The sequence below is a fragment of the Schistocerca serialis genome, chromosome 5 (genome assembly GCF_023864345.2).
Source record: "Schistocerca serialis cubense isolate TAMUIC-IGC-003099 chromosome 5, iqSchSeri2.2, whole genome shotgun sequence".
Classification (NCBI taxonomy): domain Eukaryota; kingdom Metazoa; phylum Arthropoda; class Insecta; order Orthoptera; family Acrididae; genus Schistocerca; species Schistocerca serialis.
The window spans coordinates 130296127-130317427 of NC_064642.1; the positions used below are offsets into that span (position 1 = coordinate 130296127).

Consider the following 21301-nt stretch of genomic DNA (forward strand, 5'->3'; position numbering starts at 1 on the left):
CAGGTTCGGCTTCGAACTGCATCGCTGTCTTTCGCGAGCAGCGTCCTACAAACTATGCTATCCAAGCGAACCTCAGCAGCTGACACACATCTCCAGTTTGTCTTACAAAACTCGGCAGTCTCGCATGCAGCACAAATACAGTTCGTTTGCAGCACATGTCTGACAACAACGGGATCTCGACCCCAAAAAACAGGGCATTGTCAACGCGTTCCTTTGATCTGAATGTCGAACGCAGTACAATATCGTGAACTCATACAGCCGAGGGACATGGCTATTGTAACGCCAACATACACTGTGTGTATGAGAGAGATCGTCACACATATTTATGAAGCCAACAGACCAGAGTAGAAAGCAGAGGTAAACCTCATCTTTGCAGCTTTTCACCGCTGTGCTGGAGTACAGTACAGCACACCTTACGTCTTGTCACGACATCGCTGCTGGCATTACGACAAAGTCAGTCAGTTTAGTCAGGAAAAATGTTCGCGTTTACTTTTCGTGTAGACGATTTCAATTTTTTGGAAAACTTTCTATACCTAGCAAGGTCACAGTTGACTGTATATTCAATCTATAAGCCAAGAAAATGTCATCTTACGGCGTTGCCCAAGAAATCGCTGACTTAAGCCCGAAAGAAAAATAAACTTTTTATTTTACATTAGTTACAGTGTGTTGTTTTTTTGTTACAGGTTTTCAAGGAAAAAAAATGGCCAAATGTGATGTTGTTAAAACTTAATAATCGATCGACGTAGGAATGTGTGTGACTGTGAACGACGAAAGACACCTGTAATTTACAAATGTTAAACAGCCGTTTCCGAAGGAGAACCGAAACCACTGCATGACATTAACGGTTTTAATTATCTTTACATAAATATTCGGTTTGGATTCACAGGTTCAGACACACCTTAGTCATATAATAATATGTACTTTGTAACCAGGATAAATCTAAAGTATGTCACATATGAATTCGTGCTTTGTATAAAGTTTGCGATACGAGACTCTTAAGAAACTGTTATTCTTTGTTGTTGTTAATACCAACTACGTAATTGCTAAAATAGAGCGGTTTTTGTCGCTGTAAGAATTTCTGTCTGTTGCTATAAGCATCGTCAATGCTGGCGTCCACAGACCTGTGTGGACTGTTACATCGAGTTTAAAAGTGTGCAGCGTGGAGAAGTGTTTTTGTGGAGAATAGCTTCCGTCCGACAATCACACAAAACCTGCCATGTAAGTGCTGCTTAACTTAGTTTGCGACATTTTTTTTGGAAAACATTCTGAAGCAGTTGAAGTATCGCAGTCGATGTATGAGGGCGAAATACCTCGATACAGGTAATTTGTCTCAACTATAAACTATATTCTCTTTATTAGTAAATAAAACTTTGGGACAAGATCGTTGATAATTGAAGACTTACTTTGCCTTGGAAAAATTGTGTGCAAGGTGACTTAGCTGCCCCAACCGCTGGGATTTATGCAATCCACAACGCCTTCGAATACCATCCACAAGATTTGCACATTCTCTCGCTCACTACGCCCAAACTACCAGTCCTACAGAAAAAAAGGAAGGGGCCTTTTTGTACAAAATTTTATGTAGCTTAATTTTGTGCTGGGATAATGTTTAGTTAGAGGCCGTAGTTCTCGAATTATTCGAGAAAAACGTACGAAAGTGATGTTGAAACCCGTTTTTCTTGAATAACACGAAAACCGGGGCCTACAGAGAAAACACAGCCCAGTACAAAATTGAACTGCATTAAATTTCCTACAAATAGGTTCTGCTCTTTTTTGCTGTAGAACTAACGCTTTGCAGATAGTGAGTGAGAGAATACAAAAATGTCGCATGTGGTTTTTGAAGGTGTTACAGGTTGCATAAAAGCAATAGATAGGGGCATTTGAATTACTCTGTGTATAGAAATCAGATTCTCTTTGATTTTTTGCACTTTTGTTGTGATTTTGACTTTTGTATGTTTCTAGCCCTTTCATCCCTGTACTAAGCCGGATGAAACAATATAGAAGTTACGACTTCCATGCAAACAGAACCCACAATCTATGAGAGTTCCCAAATACAACTGCGATTCACTGAATCGTTTTGAAACTTTCCTTTCAGTATCATTCGAAAGTGTACAAAAGGTGGTTTTATTCATCATATGGCCCATAATTCTGATGAAGCGCTTGGTTGACACCGTAAGAATGATGACACTTTCTCTCTCCCTTTAGCGTTCAGCTCTGAGGGTTTGCAGCCACAATAATAAAAGAAGCCGCCTTAGCTGAAAGCGTACAGTTCTGGAGAGTTTTCAAGAGATTTGGTGCAGTTATACTAGCAAAGCGACCGGAGCGACAGTTTCAGGCGACACTTCCATTCTAACAATTAGAATGGTGGTAACACTGACGACGCCATATTGAAATGCAACAATATGTTTTTATTTAGTGTTAACGATAGTAAACCATCATCACGCACAGTTGTCCGCAGCTCTTGGTCTTGCGGTAGCGTTCTCGCTTCCCGCGCACGGGGTCCCGGGTTCGATTGCCGGCGGGGTCAGGGATTTTCTCTGCCTCGTGATGACTGGGTGTTGTGTGTTCTTCATCATCATTTAATCATCAATGACGCTCAAAGACGCCGAAGTGGATTCAGCTAAAAAGAACTTGCAATACGGCGGCCGAATTTCCCCGCATGGGGCCTCCCGGCTAACAATGCCATACGATCATTGTCATTATCACGCAAAGTTTATGTTCGTCATCGCATTTGATTTGCAATATACATATTTATGCCAAAATAGCGAATCATAGGCAGATCTCAACGCCACTCCCACCACTGAGGACGTTTCGTCTCAATAAAACAACTTGTGTGCAATGACGAAAAATGCACAGACGGTACTAAAATCAATAAAATGCCTATACAGCAACTACGAAATCACGGCCACGGAAATGAAGCATTTAAAACTTTTATTATGTAATTTATGTGGACAACATTGCTTACCTCCGTCGCACTGAGACTTGAAGTAAGCTAGTGGAGTATCGTCATGCAGTCTGTGTAAGGAAAAGCACAATCTGTTTTACGGTTTGCCTCATTTAAATCTGTTAGTTCAACTTACGCTTATACCAAGATTTCGTAGCGCCATAGACACAGGACGTGATATCCTGCTGTACCTTTAGAAATTTGTACCCCAATTAAAAGCTCATTTTATTAATCACTCCTTTTATTAACTATTGGGACATCTTGAGTCTGGATTGGCGAGTTATTTGTATATTTCGTAGATAATAATCGTGACTAATCGCAATTGATTTGACTGGTTTACAAACAATACATCTTTTTTCTGTGAAAACATGGCCACAAGTTGACCATTTACACAATTGGACATCTACTTAATAAGATCGGGAAAATGAGGTACTACCAGAAAATAATGTGTTGTAGGAGTACTGGTCAAGAAGAAATGATCCCATTTTTCTTCCTAGCATTGTATTTGTGGCTGCTGCTACTATTTTGAAACTGCGACTTGTTCTTCATAGCAAACTCCATAAGAGACTAAATGTGTTACGTGGGCTCTTGCTACAAACTCCATAAGAGAATAAATGTGTTACGTGGGCTCTTGCTAGTATGCCAATTTTTTAAGGAGTTGCGTGTGTCAAGGTCTACGCCTAAATATACATGATTATTCTGTAAATCACACTTAAGTGCCTGGCAGAGGTTTTATCGAACTACCTTCACACTAATTCTCTATTACTCCACCCTCGAACAGTGCCTGGAGAAACGAACCACCTATATCTTTCCGTGCGAGCTCTGATTTCCTTATTTTATTAGGATAAACGTTTCTTCCTATGTAGGTCGGCATAAACAAAGTATTTTCGCATTCGGAGGAGGAAGTTGGTGACCGAAACGTCGCGAGAAGATCCTCCCGCAACGAAACACGCCTTTCTTCTTAGAGTTCTACCAATAAAACGCAGTCTTTGGTTTGCCTTCCCCACAACACTTTCTACGTGTTCTTTCCAATTTAAGTTGTTCGTAACTGTAATTCCTAGGAATTTACTCGAATTTACGGCCTGTAGATTTGATCGATTTACCGTACAACCGAAGTTTAACGGACTCCTTTTAGCACTCGTGTGGATGACCTCAAATTTTTCGTTATTTAGGATCAATTGCCAATTTTCGCACTATACGGATATCTTACCTAAATCGTTTTGCAGTTGGTTTTGATCTTCTGATGACTTTACCAGACGATAAATGCCAACATCATCTGCAAACAACCTAAGACGCCTGCTCAGATCGTCTCCTAAATCGTTTATTTAGATAAGGAACAGCAGAAGGCCTATAACACTGCCTTGAGGAACGCCATAAATTATTCCCACATATTATCTTTACATAACATTTCCATGTAATGAATGCTTTATGTCTGTGTGTAGAGTTATTCTAGAAAATTATTTCATATAACGCTAACGCAAGGAAATGCATTCAAAGTAAGATAGCTTTCTGATGCTTTGATCACCCAAGACAGCTGTCATATCTAGAGGTAATCAGGCATTTGGTACGAACTACTGTTTGTGATTTCCAGTTCATGTCTTTATCAGTAGCCAGGAGTTTTCAACATTCAGATTTACAAATTTTCTTTCTCCATACTCTGTTGTCATTGATGATAATGTATTCTGTCGTTTACGGAATTAAAAGAACAAAGATTTTCTTTCTAAGTGAAGTGATGGACAAAGCATCGCGCACCTATCAATGATTTTTCTAAATACTTCACTTGTTGTTGATTCTGTTGTTGCATCTCAGCTAGTGCGTCATCCTGCTTTGCCAGTGCAATAAGGAAGTTCTTTTCTGTATATGGTAAGAATCCGCAGTTCGTGGTCTCGCGGTAGCGTTCTCGCTTCCCGAGCACGGGGTCCCGGATTTCCCGGCGGGGTCAGGGATTTTCACCTCCCCCGAGATGACTGGGTGTTGTTGTGTCGTCTGCATCATCGTAATTCATCTCCATTACGGTCGGAAGAGGGCAACGGCAAACCACCTCCATTAGTAGCTTGCCTAGTAAGGTGGTGCGGATCTCCTGCATCGTTCCCCCTACGCTCTGTCAAGAAGCACAGGACCATATTGCCATGTGCTAAGAACTGAAGCAGTTCGAGTATTCAACCTTGTGGAACAACAGTACAGCTTGTCTCCACTCTGAAAAATATTCATCTTGAAAACTGCATAAGCCATCCGTCACAACCAGTTTACTTCCTCTCAGAATATTGCATTGTGAGCGGAGGAAACTATGTTTACTTTAAATAAACCCCTTTCCATTACCAAGCTGCCTTAAGTGGTAAGCATTAGACTGAAATACGCTACTGGAAAATTAAAACTATACCCTTTGGAAGATGCGACGGAAGAATATCACATATGAATGGCACAAATACAAGACAGAATGGGCACCAATTTAAAGCACTGCGAAGTAGAAGTAGCAAGAATTACGCGCTGAGCATAAAAACACTTGCTGAAAGAGAGGTTGTTATTTACAGCGTTCAAGTGGTAAAGTAAACAATATAGACGTGCACGGACGTCGTCGGCGAATAAAATTTGTGCTTTTAACTGAATTTCAGAGAGCTTATGCTGTGGCTATGGAGAGATCGTTTTGGTGCTCCAATATACTGCCCGCTGGACGTGAGATGTCACCTATGTATCGGTGTAAGAAAAGAATTCGTGCTCTTATTCCTGGTCTTGATGACGGCAGCATGAGGATCTATGACTTGGACGCCGTCAGATGACCAGCCGGTGTTGATGGCACCACGACTGCAGTTAAATTAGCGAGAACTAGAAGGAACCGCGTCCTTGACTAAGAATAGAATGTCGTTTGCCAAGATTTTTTCTCGGCTCATCATCGTCGAGTACTAATGAAAAGACTTGAAATAGCAAAATGAAGGGATTAAACATCGATGCTGATTAATACGGAATAGATTAAGAAATCCTAGAATACAGACGTTGTAAGACGTGTATATTTCTATTGTCTATTGTCAAACCGCAATTTATGAAAGATGTTTATATTTTATTAATAGGATTAAGTAGGAATAATTAATATTTGTCATGTTGGAAATAATTGCGGTAGCAGGGAATGTTTGCAACAAAGTATTGTTGGCAGGAGAGACCGCACATTGATATAATTTTAAAAAGGGCGGGAGAGACCGCGTATGGATGTTGTTGTTGTTGTGGTCTTCAGTACTGAGACTGGTTTGATGCAGCTCTCCATGCTACTCTATCCTGTGCAAGCTTCTTCATTTCCCAGTACCTACTGCAGCCTACATCCTTCTGAATCTGTTTAGTGTATTCATCTCTTCGTCTCCCTCTACGATTTTTACCCTCCGCGCTGCCCTCCAATACTAAATTGGTGATCCCTCGATGTCTCAGAATATGTCCTACCAACCGATCCCTTCTTCTAGTCAAGTTGTGCCACAAGCTCCTCTTCTCCCCAATTCTATTGACTACCTCCTCATTAGTTATGTGATCTACCCATCTAATCTTCAGCATTCTTCTATAGCACCACATTTCGAAAGCTTCTATTCTCTTCTTGTCTAAATTATTTATTGTCCACGTTTCACTTCCATACATGGCTACACTCCATACAAATACTTTCAGAAACGACTTCCTGACATTCAAATCTATACTCGATGTTAACAAATTTTTCTTCTTCAGAAACGCTTTCCTTGCCATTGCCAGTCTACATTTTATATCCTCTCTACTTCGACCATCATCAGTTATTTTGCTCCCCAAATAGCAAAACCCCTTTACTACTTTAAGCGTGTCATTTCCTAATCTAATTCTCTCAGCATCACCCGACTTAATTCGACTACATTCCATTATCTTCGTTTTGCTTTTGTTGATGTTCATCTTATATCCTCCTTTCAAGTCACTGTCCATTCCGTTCAACTGCTCTTCCAAGTCCTTTGCTGTCTCTGACAGAATTACAATGTCATCGGCGAACCTCAAAGTTTTTATTTCTTCTCCATGGATTTTAATACCTACTCCGAACTTTTCTTTTGTTTCCTTTATTGCTTGCTCAATATACAGATTGAATAACATCGGGGATAGGCTACAACCCTGTTGTAAGAGGTATGTGCTGCCTGCGATATGTTAGCTATAAGAGAATCTGAGACCAAATAGCAGTGTTGACTGCAGTACGAACTGTGTAGTAGTAGCAGTAAGTTGTCGCTAGCGAGCAGTCGCCTGTCTGCGCTTGTCAGTCCTGTCAGGTGTATCATGTTGGCTGGGCCGGTCGCGGTGCAGCGATGCCGGAGCCTGAGTATTATTGTATAAGGTAAAAAAGCAGCTTCGCGCTAGTAATATTATGTAAACTCACATGTAAATCTTTTAAAAATGTCCTAATAATAATCTTTGTCTAATTTCTAACAAGCATTCATTTCAATTTAAAGAATTTAATATATATATTTTTAATGCATTATCTTTCCGATTGTTGCAAAAGAAAAATCATTTGCTTCCTTTCATAAATAACAAATGTATAGGCCAGCACTGCACAGAGCTGTGCCGGAAAAGAGCTATTGTAAGAGCAGATAGTTGCCGACTTTATCGAGGTGAGAATTTTTGCTTTTTATTCAGAATGATGTTACAGGGCCATGACGCAGCACTACTGTCGTCCAAATTTTACCAGGTTACTGAATTTATTTTTTATTACTAGGTTTAGGAATTTTTCTGTTTCGAGCTTGTATTAAATGAGAAAAGAATTTTGTGGTTACATTAAATGGTAACCAATTTTGTTCAGAGGTTACACAAAAATTAGAATCATTAACCAAATAAATTTAAAAATTATTTCGTGTGGGGAGGTTACACTGTCTCACTCCCTTCCCAACCACTGCTTCCCTTTCATACCCCTCGACTCTTATAACTGCCATCTGCTTTCTGTACAAATTGTAAATAGCCTTTCGCTCCCTGTATTTTACCCCTGCCACCTTCAGTATTTGAAAGAGAGTATTCCAATCAACATTGTCAAAAGCTTTCTCCAAGTCTACAAATGCTAGAAACGTAGGTTTGCCTTTCCTTAATCTTTCTTCTAAGATAAGTCGTAGGGTCAGTATTGTCTCACGTGTTCCATCATTTCTACGGAATCCAAACTGATCTTCCCCGAGGTCGGTTTTTATCAGTTTTTCCATTCGTCTGCAAAGAATTCGCGTTAGTATTTTGCAGCTGTGGCTTGTTAAACTGATAGTTCGGTAATTTTCACATCTGTCAACACCTGCTTTCTTTGGGATTGGAATTATTATATTCTTCTTGAAGTCTGAGGGTATTTCGCCTGTCTCATACATCTTGCTCACCAGATGGTAGAGTTTTGTCAGGACTGGCTCTCTCAAGGCTGTCAGTAGTTCTGATGGAATGTTGTCTACTCCGGGGGTCTTGTTTCGACTCAGGTCTTTCAGTGCTCTGTCAAACTCTTCACACAGTATCATATCTCCCATTTCATCTTCATCTACCTCGTCTTCCATTTCCATAATATTGTCCTCAAGGAAGTCGCTCTTGTATAGACCCTCTATATACTCCTTCCACCTTTCTGCTTTCCCTTCTTTGCTTAGAATTGGGTTTCCATCAAAGCTCTTGATATTCATGCAAGTGGTTCTCCTTTCTCCAAAGGTCTCTTTAATTTTCCTGTAAGCAGTATCTATCTTACCCCTAGTGAGATAAGCCTCTACATCCTTACTTTTGTCCTCCAGCCATCCTTGCTTAACCATTTTGCACTTCCTGTCGATCTCATTTTTGAGACGTTTGTATTCATTTTTGCCTGCTTCATTTACTGCATTTTTATATTTTCTCCTTTCATCAATTAAGTTCAATATTTCTTCTGTTACCCAAGGGTTTCTACTAGCCCTCGTCTTTTTACCTATTTGATCCTCTGCTGCCTTCACTATTTCATCCCTCAAAGCTACCCATTCTTCTTCTACTGTATTTCTTCCCCCCATTCCTGTCAATTGTTCCCTTATGCTCTCCCTGAAACTCTGTACAACCTCTGGTTCTTTCAGTTTATCCAGGTCCCATCTCCTTACATTCCCACCTTTTTGCAGTTTCTTCAGTTTTAATCTACAGTTCATAACCAATAGATTGTGGTTAGAGTCCACATGTGCCCCTGTAAATGTCTTACAATTTAAAACCTGGTTCCTAAATCTCTGTCTTACCATTATATAATCTATCTGATACCTTTTAGTATCTCCAGGGTTCTTCCATGTATACAACCTTCTTTCATGATTCTTGAACCAAGTGTTGGCTATGATTAAGTTATGCTCTGCACAAAATTCTACCAGGTGGCTTCCTCTTTCATTTCTTAGCCCCAATCCATATTCACCTACTATGTTTCCTTCTCTCCCTTTTCCTACTGAGGAATTCCAGTCACCCGTGACTATTAAATTTTCGTCTCCCTTCACTACCTGAATAATTTCTTTTATCTCATCATACATTTCATCAATTTATTCGTCATCTGCAGAGCTAGTTGACATATAAAGTTGTACTACTGTAGTAGGCGTGGACTTCGTGTCTATCTTGGCCACAATAATGCGTTCACTATGCTGTTTGTAGTAGCTTACCTGTACTCCTATTTTTTATTCATTATTAAACCTACACCTGCTTTACCCCTATTTGATTTTGTATTTATAACCCTGTATTCACCTGACCAAAAGTCTTGTTCCTCCTGCCACCGAACTTCACTAACTCCCACTATATCTAACTTTAACCTATCGATTTCCCTTTTCAAATTTTCTAACCTACCTACCCGATTAAGAGATCTGACATTCCACGCTCCGATCCGTAGAACGCCAGTTTTCTTTCTCCTGATAACGACGTCCTCTTGAGTAGTCCCCGCCCGGAGATCCGAATGGGGGACTATTTTACCTCCGAAATATTTTACCCAAGAGGACGCCATCATCATTTAATCATACAGCAAAGCTGGATGCCCTCGGGAAAAATTACGGCTGTAGTTTCCCCTTGCTTTCAGCCGTTCGCAGTACCAGAACAGCAAGCCCATTTTGGTTAGTTTTACAGGGCCAGATCAGTCAATCATCCAGACTGTTGCCCCTGCAACTACTGAAAAGGCTGCTGCCCCTCTTCAGGAACCACACGTCTGTCTGGCCTATCAACAGGTACCCCTCCGTTGTGGTTGCACCTATCTGTATCGTTGAGGCACGCAAGCCTCCCCACCAACGGCAAGGTCCATGGTTCATGGGGAGGCGCGTATGGATACATTTTAAGAAAAGAGCGGGAAAAACCGCGCATTGATACATTTTGTAATGGTAGCAGGGATTGCCTGCACCAGAAATCATTGTTGGCGGGAGAGACCGCACTTTAGCGTTCGTAGGAAGTCAGTAGAAAGCGAGACGTGAAGCGAGTCGGTAGCAGGTCTGTAGCGAGAGGTTGAGAAGAGCGGTATGTCTGCCAGCCACCAGCTATGATTTAAAAGAGATTAGAAACGGATGTACAGAGACAGCAGCTAACTATTATCATAAGAGGGACTAATATTATTGAATTATTTTTTTGAGAACCTCAAGACTACTGAAGGTATGTTTGCGCAATGCTAGTTGTAAGATTATTGTAAAAAGTCCCATTTGAACGTTTGTAAAATCATTTCATTCAGAATATAATTAATTTTTGCCAGCAATATTGCATTACTGATTATAATCCAACCCAAAAACCATCAACGTAAAACTTTGCAAAATTTTATTGTTGTCAAGAAAAAGTTTAACTATGAATTACGTAACTTTAGTCAAATTAATTAAAGAATAACGACAGCTTTGCTATTAAAGAATAACGTCAGCTTCGGTAATAAATACAGCCACGTATTATGACAGCCCACCAGCAGCTAATAGAGTATAGTAAAACAGAGTAAGTGTATTCCTGTCGCAGTTCGATGTAGCAGTCAGATGGCGATCCAGTAACAGTAAAAAAAAGGTAAGGAACAGTTTTGGGTTGTTGCAGGTAACGACTGAGGGCCACGACGACGACACATTCTATGTTTCGTCGAAATAATCAGAAAATAACTTTTAATAAGCAGCATTTAAATCTGTATGCGAAGATTGAGAAAGAGAATTAATTTCAAAGGGAAGATTTCAATTGTTATTATTAAGCAAGAGGTAGAAATCCTCAGGGAAGGTTTCATAGGTGATTGTAGAAGGGAAGGTTGTGTAACAAAAGAGATATAGAGGAGACGGGAGGGTTTCAACGTCACTAAGACAAAGCGCAGCAACATGTACTTCAGTTGCCCATACAACATGTGCTCGTTTTACGTAGCTCTGGGATTACGAGTACACTGTGGTACGTCTCAGATAACAGGTTCCGGAAATATTGCTTATTTCTTATCGTTCACGAATACGGAAAACTTTTTTGCTGAATATGTCCAAAATTTCTCTTAACAGACTGAGCAACATGACACAAAAACAAAGCCATACCATCTGTGGCATGGCGGCTGCAGAAGTGATCGCCTCTCGGTGCGGTGTGGAATGGCGACCTCGACCCAGCTGCCCGTAACCTCGCACCGCTGCGACTGCAGACAAAAGAAACGCAAAGTGAATCCTGAAACAGCCAGACAAACATCAAGGACAGTTCAGCTTCACTGGAAATGTGGAAGGCTGGACGCAATGGATTTGTGTTGGGAAGCAAGCGAGCATAAAGAACACCACGGGAAATTGAAGTGAAACAGCGAGGCGCGAAACTGAGACTCTCAGATACTACCCTTAACCAAATTTTTAGGGAAATCTCGCGCTCTCTCAACGTGCCAAACCGATGGCAAAATTTTTCTTCCTTACCCCGTGCCAGTCGTCTTTAGCATGTTAAATATTCCCTTATGCCCTGACGCTGAATTCGTATATATATTAGTGACAATCTCAATCGTGTACACTGTATAACAGAACACTCATTTTTTTTTCGAAGTACATATACAATTTCAATCTCCCACTGTTCTCCTGCACATGCCTAGTGAATTCAGTGGGTATGGGTTCACCTCCACTGCACTCTCCATCCCATCAGCAACGAAATCCACAACTGTACGCAACTTCTTTGCCATGACAAAACTATTCTACCTGATATACAAGATATGAGAAAAATGTAGTAATTACGGGGTGACAATAATTGAACTACATGAGAAAAACGTAAATTAGTTACAAACTACAGCGTGCACGCACTTTATTCGATATATAAACGTCATTACAGATATTCGAATTTAGGTTATGACATGTTAGATATGCCTGCCATCACTGGCGGTGATGTGGCGCAGACGAATAGCGAAGTTCTGCATGATCCGCTGATGTTCGGAACATCGATGCTGTCGATGACCTCCTGAATGGCTGTTCTCAGCTCGGCAATGGTTATAGGGTTACTGCTGTACACCTTGTCTTTAATATAGCCCCACAAAAAGGAGTCACATGTGTTCAGATTCGGAGCATATGGCGGCCAATCGAGGCCAATGCCAGTGGCCTCTGGGTACCCCAGAGCCAAAATGCGGTCCCCAAAGTGCTCCTCCAGGACATCAAACACTCTCCTGCTTCGATGGGATCGAGTTCCGCCTTGCATGAACCACATCTTGTCAAAATCAGGGTCACTTTGGATAATGGGGATGAATTAATCTTCCAAAACCTTCACGTACCCTTCGGTACTCACCGTGCCATCAAGGAATATCGCACCGATTATTCCGTGACTGGACATTGTACACTACACAGCCACCCGTTGGGAGTGAAGAGACTTCTCGATCGCGAAATGCGGATTCTCAGTCCCCCAGACGCACCAGTTTTGCTTATTGACGAACCCATTCAAATGAAAGTGGCTTCGCCGCTAAACCAAACCATGCATGAGCATACTAATTCCCATCATGCTACGCCGTGCAGTTTGAACGTCCCAACGCAAACTGTTCAGAAGTTATGACGATTTTATTTCGCCTAGTTCAATAATTGTGACCCTGTACACTCACTTAGAAGATAGGTGATGATAGGTGTGAGTACTAAAAAACCGCCAGTTTCATAAGTAATGGTTGCAAAATTCTGACCAGAACTATTTGCAGAAGAATGGAAGAACTGTTAGTAGCTGACGCCGGGGAAGACCAGTTTGGGTACCGAAGGAAAGTACAAAGCCGTAGTGAAAAGTAATGCCTCCGAACTTTTGTATGTAAAGGCCCTTCAAGTTTTTTAAATAAAAGAAACATTATTAACACTCTACATTTTTAGTCTTCGTGTCTACATAATTATTTCTCCGCATAGCTACCTGGGCGCCGAACACATTCCTCCCGAGGGACCACTTTGTTCATACGCCACTGTAGAATGTTTGACTATGTTGACGAAGGCACAACGTCTCCTCTGCTTGCACAACTTCATCACTATCAAAATTAAATCTTCGAAGGTGCTTTTTAAGTTTTGGAAACAGATGAAAATCGGGTGGAGAATGATCGGTGACAAAGTATGATAGGACCGTTACCGTTTGCAATGCATATAAACGATCTAGTAGAAAACGTCGCATTCTCTTTAAGACTGTTCACAGTGATGCCGTTGTTCATAACAAGGTAGCAGCTCCTGAAGAGAGTACTGATTTGCAGAATGCCCTGCAGAGAATTGAAGAATGTTGCAGGTCCTGGCAGTTGACACGGAACGTAAACATACGTAAAACATTGCGGATAACAGGAAAAGCAAGCGCTCCTGTAGGACTACAATATTGATAACAAACTTCTAGAAGCCGCATCTACCGTAAAATATCTAGGGAAACTATTCGCAGCGACCGTAAGTGGAAAGACCACCTAAAACAAACAGCTTGAAAAGCAGATGCCAGAATGAGATTCATGGAAAGAATCTTAAGGAAATGTAACTCTTTCACAAAGATGTGGCTTACAAGGCGCTGGCTCGACCGACTCGTATTATTATCAATCTGGGCCCCTTACCAGGTAGGACTCTGCTGCCTCTAGATCACGGAGGCTTGGTTTCGAGCCGGCCGTGGTGGCAAAGCGGTTAAAGGCGCTACAGTCTGGAACCGCGCGGCCGCTACGGTCGCAGGTTCGAATCCTGCCTCGGGCATGGATGTGTGTGATTTCCTTAGGTTAGTTAGGTTTAAGTAGTTCTAAGTTCTAGGGGACTGATGACCTTAGAAGTTCAGTCCCACAGTGCTCAGCGCCATTTGAACCATTTGAACCTGGTTTCGATTCCAGGTCGGGTCGGGGATTTTCTACGCCGGTGGACTGGGTGTTTGTGTTGTCCTCGTCATCTCATCCTCATTTGGGAAGTGCCGAGAACGGAAATGAAAAGATTTGGAACTTGTACGGCCGCTAATGACCACGATGTTGAGCGTCTCACAAGAAACATCATGACGAACCCAAGGTGTCGGATTGTTGCGGATGTCGCAGAGCTCGTGTGTGGTCTGGAATTGTCATGCTGAAGAAGAGGGTGCTGCATGTGTAGACGAACTCTTCTAATTCGAAACTCGATCACAGCATGCTGTTTCTGACGCACCGACATATTTACGTTACACAGCACTATGTTACTCGTTGCAATTCGGAGCCCTCTGGCGGCAAAGCGTTGCATATATGTAGACATGAAAAATGAAGATGTAGAATGTTAATAACGTTTGTAAAGCAATACTGACCTTATAACTTATCTCAGAGCGAAGGAAGGCAAACCTATGTTTATAGCCTTTGTACACTTAGAGTAAGCTTTTCCAAATGTTGACTGGAATACACTCTTCGAAATTCAGAATGTAGCGGAGTAAAACGCAAGGAGGGAAACGTTGTTCAGACCTTTGTATACAGCTTGTACAGAAACCAGGCGGCAATTACAAGACTCGATGGGCATGAAAGGTAAGCTGTGGCTGAGGAGCGACTGAGAAGGTTTCAAGCCTATCCCCGATGTTAATCAGTCTATACACTGAACAAGCAGTAAAGAAACCCAAAGAAAAAATTGGAGAAAGAATTTTAAACTTCAAGAAGAAGAAATAAAAATTTTGAGGTGCTGAAAATAGTAAATGAATTTTGCTTTCTGGACAGCAAAATAGCTGATGAAAACAAATGTAGAGAGAACATAAAATACTGGCTGACAATAGTAAGAAAATCATTTCTGCACATGAGAAATTCGTTGACATCTAATGTTAATTTACGTAATAGAAAATATTTTCTGAAGATGTTTGTCTGGAGAGCAGCCTTCATGGCAGTAAAAAATACGCCATAAACAGATCAAAGAAGAAGAGAATAAAAGCTGTTGAAATGTGGTGCTGTAGTAGGATGCAAGAAGTTAGAAGAGTGGACTGGATAACTGATGACGATGTATATTGATTCGATTTAGGGACAAAAGAAATTTATGGCACAACTGTCTAACTAGAACTATGGATCGGTTGATAGGACACGTCCTGAGGTGTCAAAGAATCATCAGTTTGGTAATGGACGGGAGTATGGAGGATTAAAAATTCTGAAGGAGAGCAAGATTTAACTACAGTGGGCAAGATCAGCTGGATGTAGGTTGTTGCAGCTACGATGAAATGAAGAGGCTTCCGCAGGATGGAGTAGTGTTGAGAGCTGCACCAAACCAGTCTTCCGACTGAGCACCACCACCACCACAACAACAACAACAACAACAATAATAACAACTTGACTCCAGCTCGTCAGGTGCCACCTCATTTGTCCGAGTATGATTATGTTGCCTGTATTTGCGGCAGTACTGTAACGTCAACTTTAGGTCCATGCCCGATGTTTTTGATTTGTAATTCGTGCCCAATTTTTGCAATACTGGTAGTACTTTGCCCTCACAAACTTACTTACAAGATAATCGGAAAATTTCAAACATTTGCAACGTGGTTGCCTCATAATCTTTCCGAGGTTTTGGGATATTACTTGAAGTTCACAACCAGTTGTAAAACACATATTTCTCTTCGAAAAAACAGTTGTTTCACTAAGATTTCATTACCAGTACGTGAAATACGATGCCTTTCGCGGACGCACATCGAATGCGCAACTTTCAGATAGAGAATTCGCTTTACACCTGTGCATTGTGCGAAGTGTGATAGCCACGAATGTTGGAGGTATGCTGACAGAAACATTAATCCCTCCCCTTTAAAACGAGACTCGGACGTCGGTGCTATGACTATTTTTAGCAGAGTTACCCAAGTTTGAGATTACCTTGACAAAAACTGTAGTTTATTTCGGCGTGACTGCCTCTGCAAACACGAAATCTATTTTGAAGACGTTATCATGTTAAAGGGGACAAGCTGTTTAGCTAGTTTTAGAAGAAATATCGCAGTAAACCACACCCACTAGAACTGAGGTATACGTAGTTAAACCACGTCGACGTTCGTCAACAGTACACAAGACTGCATAGGTCAATGTTGGGTTCTCACTTTATAATTTTTTGTACTGCATTGCAGGGTGAACGTTAATACTACTACATGTTCCCGACATATTGGTTTTAGAAACATTGACTAAAAAAATTGTAAATTGCACTTTTTTCAAAGAAAATACCTTTTTCGCTTGCTGCACATCGAAATTTTTATTTTTAATTATGCACCCAGACGCGTTTCGCCTTTTTTACAAGGCATCTTCAGTGGGTATCCTGAAATATTACATGATTTGTCCATTTTTACGCATAGGTTATGGTTTCACACCTAGGTTATAGATTTAAAAACACTTCCTTAACTTTTTTTATGAAATGGAAAAGTACTTACAGGTAACTTCTAATTCATTGCATCTAAGCAAACTGTTTTTTCTCATCTGGCAAGCAGGTGGACACCTTACAGTTCACTGTTTACGTTACACATCACTGTAACTGCCATTTCTTAATACAGAATTTCATTTGTTTTTCTAAGTGTTACCAACATTCTCAGTTTTCTGCATTCAACTGTTTTGTGTATGTGTGTGCGTGTGTGTGTGTGTGTGTGTGTGTGTGTGTGTGTGTGTGTGTGTGTGTGTATTAGAGAGGGAGAGAGATTTCTTTTTTTTAATCAAATAAAAATACAAATAGAATAAAAATTATTTTTTTATTCTTAAAAATAATAATAGTAAGAATAATAATAATAATTATTATTTTTTTATTCTTAAAAATAATAATAGTAAGAATAATAATAATAATTATTATTATATTTTCCTGTATATACTTATGAGAGGAATCAGATGTGTAATCATTTGTTGGGATTTATGTCTGTTATATGATCAATCAGTGTAAACAGTGAGTTAGTCGTATTTACTTGGTCATTTAGTAATTGTTTCTTCTCAGCCTTTGTTTTGTATATATGATAATTTTCCTGTAATGTTAGGAGATGTCCTTCATTATTTATTCTAATTATTTTCATATCTTTTGTCTTTAGTAGGTTTGTGGTTTTTTTTCTCTCAAATGTTCTGCAAAAGTTGAGTGGCTCGTTCCATATTTCCATGCTCTGATATGTTCTTTGTACCAGGTGTCAAATGTTCTGCTGGTTTGTCCTATATACCTTCCATCATATGTGTTGCACTGTAGTTGGTAAATTCCTGCTTTTTGGTAGATATCTGTGTTTTTGTTATTTTTGGTATGTGCCTTTGGATTGAATTGTTTGTTTTGAATCCTATGTTTATCCCTAGTCTTTTAAAAATGTTTGTTGTTTTATGTATAAGTGTTAAAAAATTGTGTTTGCTTTAGTCTACGTTCGCACATTTATTTTCCCAAATGATTAGCGGGTACTGTGCCAAACACCATTATCAAAACAGCATAAGATCAGAAACATAACAGTGCACAATTAAAATAGTCTTTAGGAACATTCGAAGAGTGGAAGCGGGAAACGTTTCAAGTACCAGAGCTGAAATTAGTTAAGAAAATCAAGAAGCAATGTATCTTTCATTTGCATTCGAAAAACTGAGCAGGTAAGTTGATACCATAGAATTACATTGCCCACTTCATTACAGCAAAAAAATTAACAGACAAATTAGAAAATAAATAATATATACAACGTCCTAAGCGCAATATCAGGAAAATGATAGATTCTAGGTGCCAATTAAGAAGTTTTTGTTCCACGTATCATTAATACAGAGGCAATGTGTTTTATCTGTTATAATACAAGTACAGAAATACAGCAGTAACATTTTAGTAGAGCTGTAGTCAACAAAAACCATTTCTCATTGCTTTTATTTTTTATTTCTTTGCAAGAGAATAACAAAATTAAACTCACGAATAATACGTCTCAGTACCGACTTCTGTTTCTTATACAACTCTGTTCTTGCTATGACATGTTGCGAAGTTTACTGCAAAACTTCCTGTGTTGTCGAGGAAGAAATGGCAACATCGTGACCAGGTCTTTCTGTTTTGCAACCGTTAAACACGGCTGGTCTTTCAGATGAAACACGGCATGGCAAACATCTACCACTGTTTTTCCTCTTTTGAAAACAATGACATTTTTCCATTCTTCTGTTTCAGCGTAAGAATATTTGAGAGAGATGAGTATGAGACACTTTGATGAAACTGCATTTGGAGTTCTTACACGCCTGCGTTTACAGTAATGTTCCAACAGCAACTTTAAAAACAGTGAAGTCAGTTGTATGGATTGGAATTACACGACTGGGTTTATAACTTTAGCTGACTCAACAGACATGTGTAAATCTTGGGGAACAAAGGCCTCGCTTACCTTCCTTCTTCGTTTCTCTACAATTGTAAAATCTCTGTCGCAACTCAAAAAGCTGCGCCCATTCACCAAAAACTTGAGTGTTATTTTTTCAGACTATCCCAGGCCAAATGGACCTGGCTTTGATGCATAGCACTTTAAGGAACTCGCATCTTCCGGTAATGAATGTATGAAACATTTCCTTCATGATTTGGCACTTGATACAAGTCTCAGAACATAAAAAAAACAGCCACTATCACTGGAAACGAGTTTATGAAAAAATTTCACATAGAACGTTTTCCATTTCTACTCTTCGTTCATGAAATATTTTTCTGTGCGATCGTTGAAGTATAGTGCGAAGTGCAACCATAAAATATAGATAGCCCCTTCCCCCTGGCATGCAGTCACCAAATTCGCTTACCCACGTAAGTAAAAAAAAGTCTGTGCTATGCGTTCATCACTTCCTTCTTACATTCCATGTGTTATGCAATGCCTTAATATTTTCGTATATCTTTTTTAGTATGACTGTATCAAAATAACTCCGTATACTTCTCGCGGCAGTTTGTATCTTGTTAACACATAGTATTACTTAGTAATATATTGTCACCTACTTCCGTAATCGAGTTTGGCGAATGCGCACCAGGGATATGGGGCCTCACGTATTTTAATTTTGCTGTTCGTACCATATATTAGCTATCACGCAGAAAAATGTTTTGTAAATAAACCTAAACAATATTTTAATCGTGCACTGTTTCGCTTCTGATCGTAGATCGCTGATAATAGTACTTGGTATCGAACCCAGTACTTATTTAACAAAATAATAGTGCTGCTGTAGACTAAAGAAAACAAATTTTTCTGTTAGTATTAATAGACATGAGTTTTAGAAACCGTCATAGTCATCTTAGAGTGTTAAAATTATTACTTTTTAAAATCTACCATAGCAGTTTCGGTCTTTAGCGTTTCTCTCGCGGAACAAAACGAAAATTTTGTGTTTTAGTGCATGTCAGAATGTGAAACCGTCAGACATGTAGGCCTATACATGTCATGAAAGTTTTGCTGTGTTCGACTCGAGAATGGCTAAAGGCCGAAACTGCAATAGTGGATTTTAAAAGTTAATAATTTCAGTAGTCGAAGGTGACCACGGCGTCTTTTAAAAAGTTTTATTCGACTGCAAACACCACCCAAGAACAACGACTTAATGTTTGTGGTGAAGAATCACTGATCAGTTGATAATAAACTTTATTTATTGTAAGTTATTATAACCTAAAACATTACCTTAAAAATCCTATCATGTAAATTGCAACAATTACTACTAGTGCAGATTGTAGAAGGTATCTTCTAATAGCTAAGTTCCATTCTGTAGGGCCTTTCATAAGAAGACTATTAATAGGCAACTGTCCTGTCCAATGTCAATTGAATCTACACTAGCAGAGCAGACTGGGATTACAAGTGTAGTCAAACGAATACAAAACTGCTACGTACTGTTTCCAGAAATGAACTGTGGTTGGTGTTCAGTGATAGTGGTTTTAACCATTCAGCGTCGGTATAGACACAAGGAGATAAAAAAAACTAAAATTAAGTGGACTGTGATAGACAACTGCCGTTGGCACCATTGCGTAACAGAAACCATGAGCGATACACTATTGGCCATTGGGTAATAACGACGCGTTGTAACGTAAGTACAACGCTTTTCCCAACAAGAAGAAAAGATACAAAAACAACGACTGCTTGCTTGAAAGTTGAACAGAGAGAGTTTCTACTTTTGTAATGCTTGGGTGCCTTTAAATTACGCAATACAGACGCGGACTGGAGACCTACAGAAAAACTAGCAAAGGCCGTACTTCACACAATATCGAGTATTAAACTACGCGTCAAATGCTTTCAGATCGCAACCAAGTAGCTGCAGCCGCGTTGTCCCAAGAGGGTGCTCGCCGAATTATGCACATCAGTTGCAGTTTTCACCCGTACAAATCAGAGCACCCCAAGTTCTGGAATGGAACGATAAACGATTTCCTTTAACAGTCTACCCAAACAAATTTAGACAATGAAATTCTCCATACGTCCTGTCAGATGAAAAGCCATACAAGTATACAGCAGTGTCGTTACTGAATAGACAGCAACCCTAGAACAAATCACGTAAATCCTCTACACAGCTGCAATGCGACAGTACAATGTGCTTTTCCGTGACAAATATTTAATCCGCATTACTTTCCCGAAAAGGAGGCGCAGGTCACAATGAGATGTTACGGTATATTGATAATTTTTACTTATGGACCGTCTGACAGCAACTGAATAAAACACAATTTTAGTGCCATACGCGTTTCGCCTTTATTTTCTGCAAGGCATCATCAGTGGCAGGTTGCGTGAACAATTTCTTACATATTACGCTCCTGTTGCATTTTTGGTGTTGTTCTTCTTCCTATGAACGCCAATTTGCTGTTTTTTCCACATTACACAGCACTATGCACTGAACGCTGGTTTTAATGCAATGTTTTTGCTTTCTGTCGTCCAGAAACCAAAAACATTGCATTAAAACAAGCGTTCAGTGCATAGTGCTGTGGAATGTCGAAAAAACCGCAAATTGGCGATCATAAGAAGAAGAACAACACCAAAAATGCAACAGGAGCGTAATATGTAAGAAACTGTCTATGCAACCTGCCACTGATGATGCCTTACAGAAAATAAAGGCGAAACGCGTATGGCACTAAAATTGTGTTTTATTCAGTTGCTGTCAGACGGTCCATAAGTAAAAATTATCAATCTACCGTAATATTACACGCA

At 39.9% G+C, this 21301-nt stretch overlaps 1 protein-coding gene across 1 annotated transcript in view; it reads right to left on the reverse strand.

Annotated features, from left to right (window-relative positions):
* The window catches only part of LOC126481502 (uncharacterized), a 332833-nt gene that overhangs the window by 292071 nt on the left and 19461 nt on the right, over positions 1-21301 (reverse strand). The window contains exon 2 of the mRNA XM_050105295.1: positions 11386-11480. Coding sequence (XP_049961252.1) covers positions 11386-11397 — 12 coding nt within the window. The 5' untranslated portion in view covers positions 11398-11480. The remainder of the gene's footprint in view (positions 1-11385; positions 11481-21301) is intronic.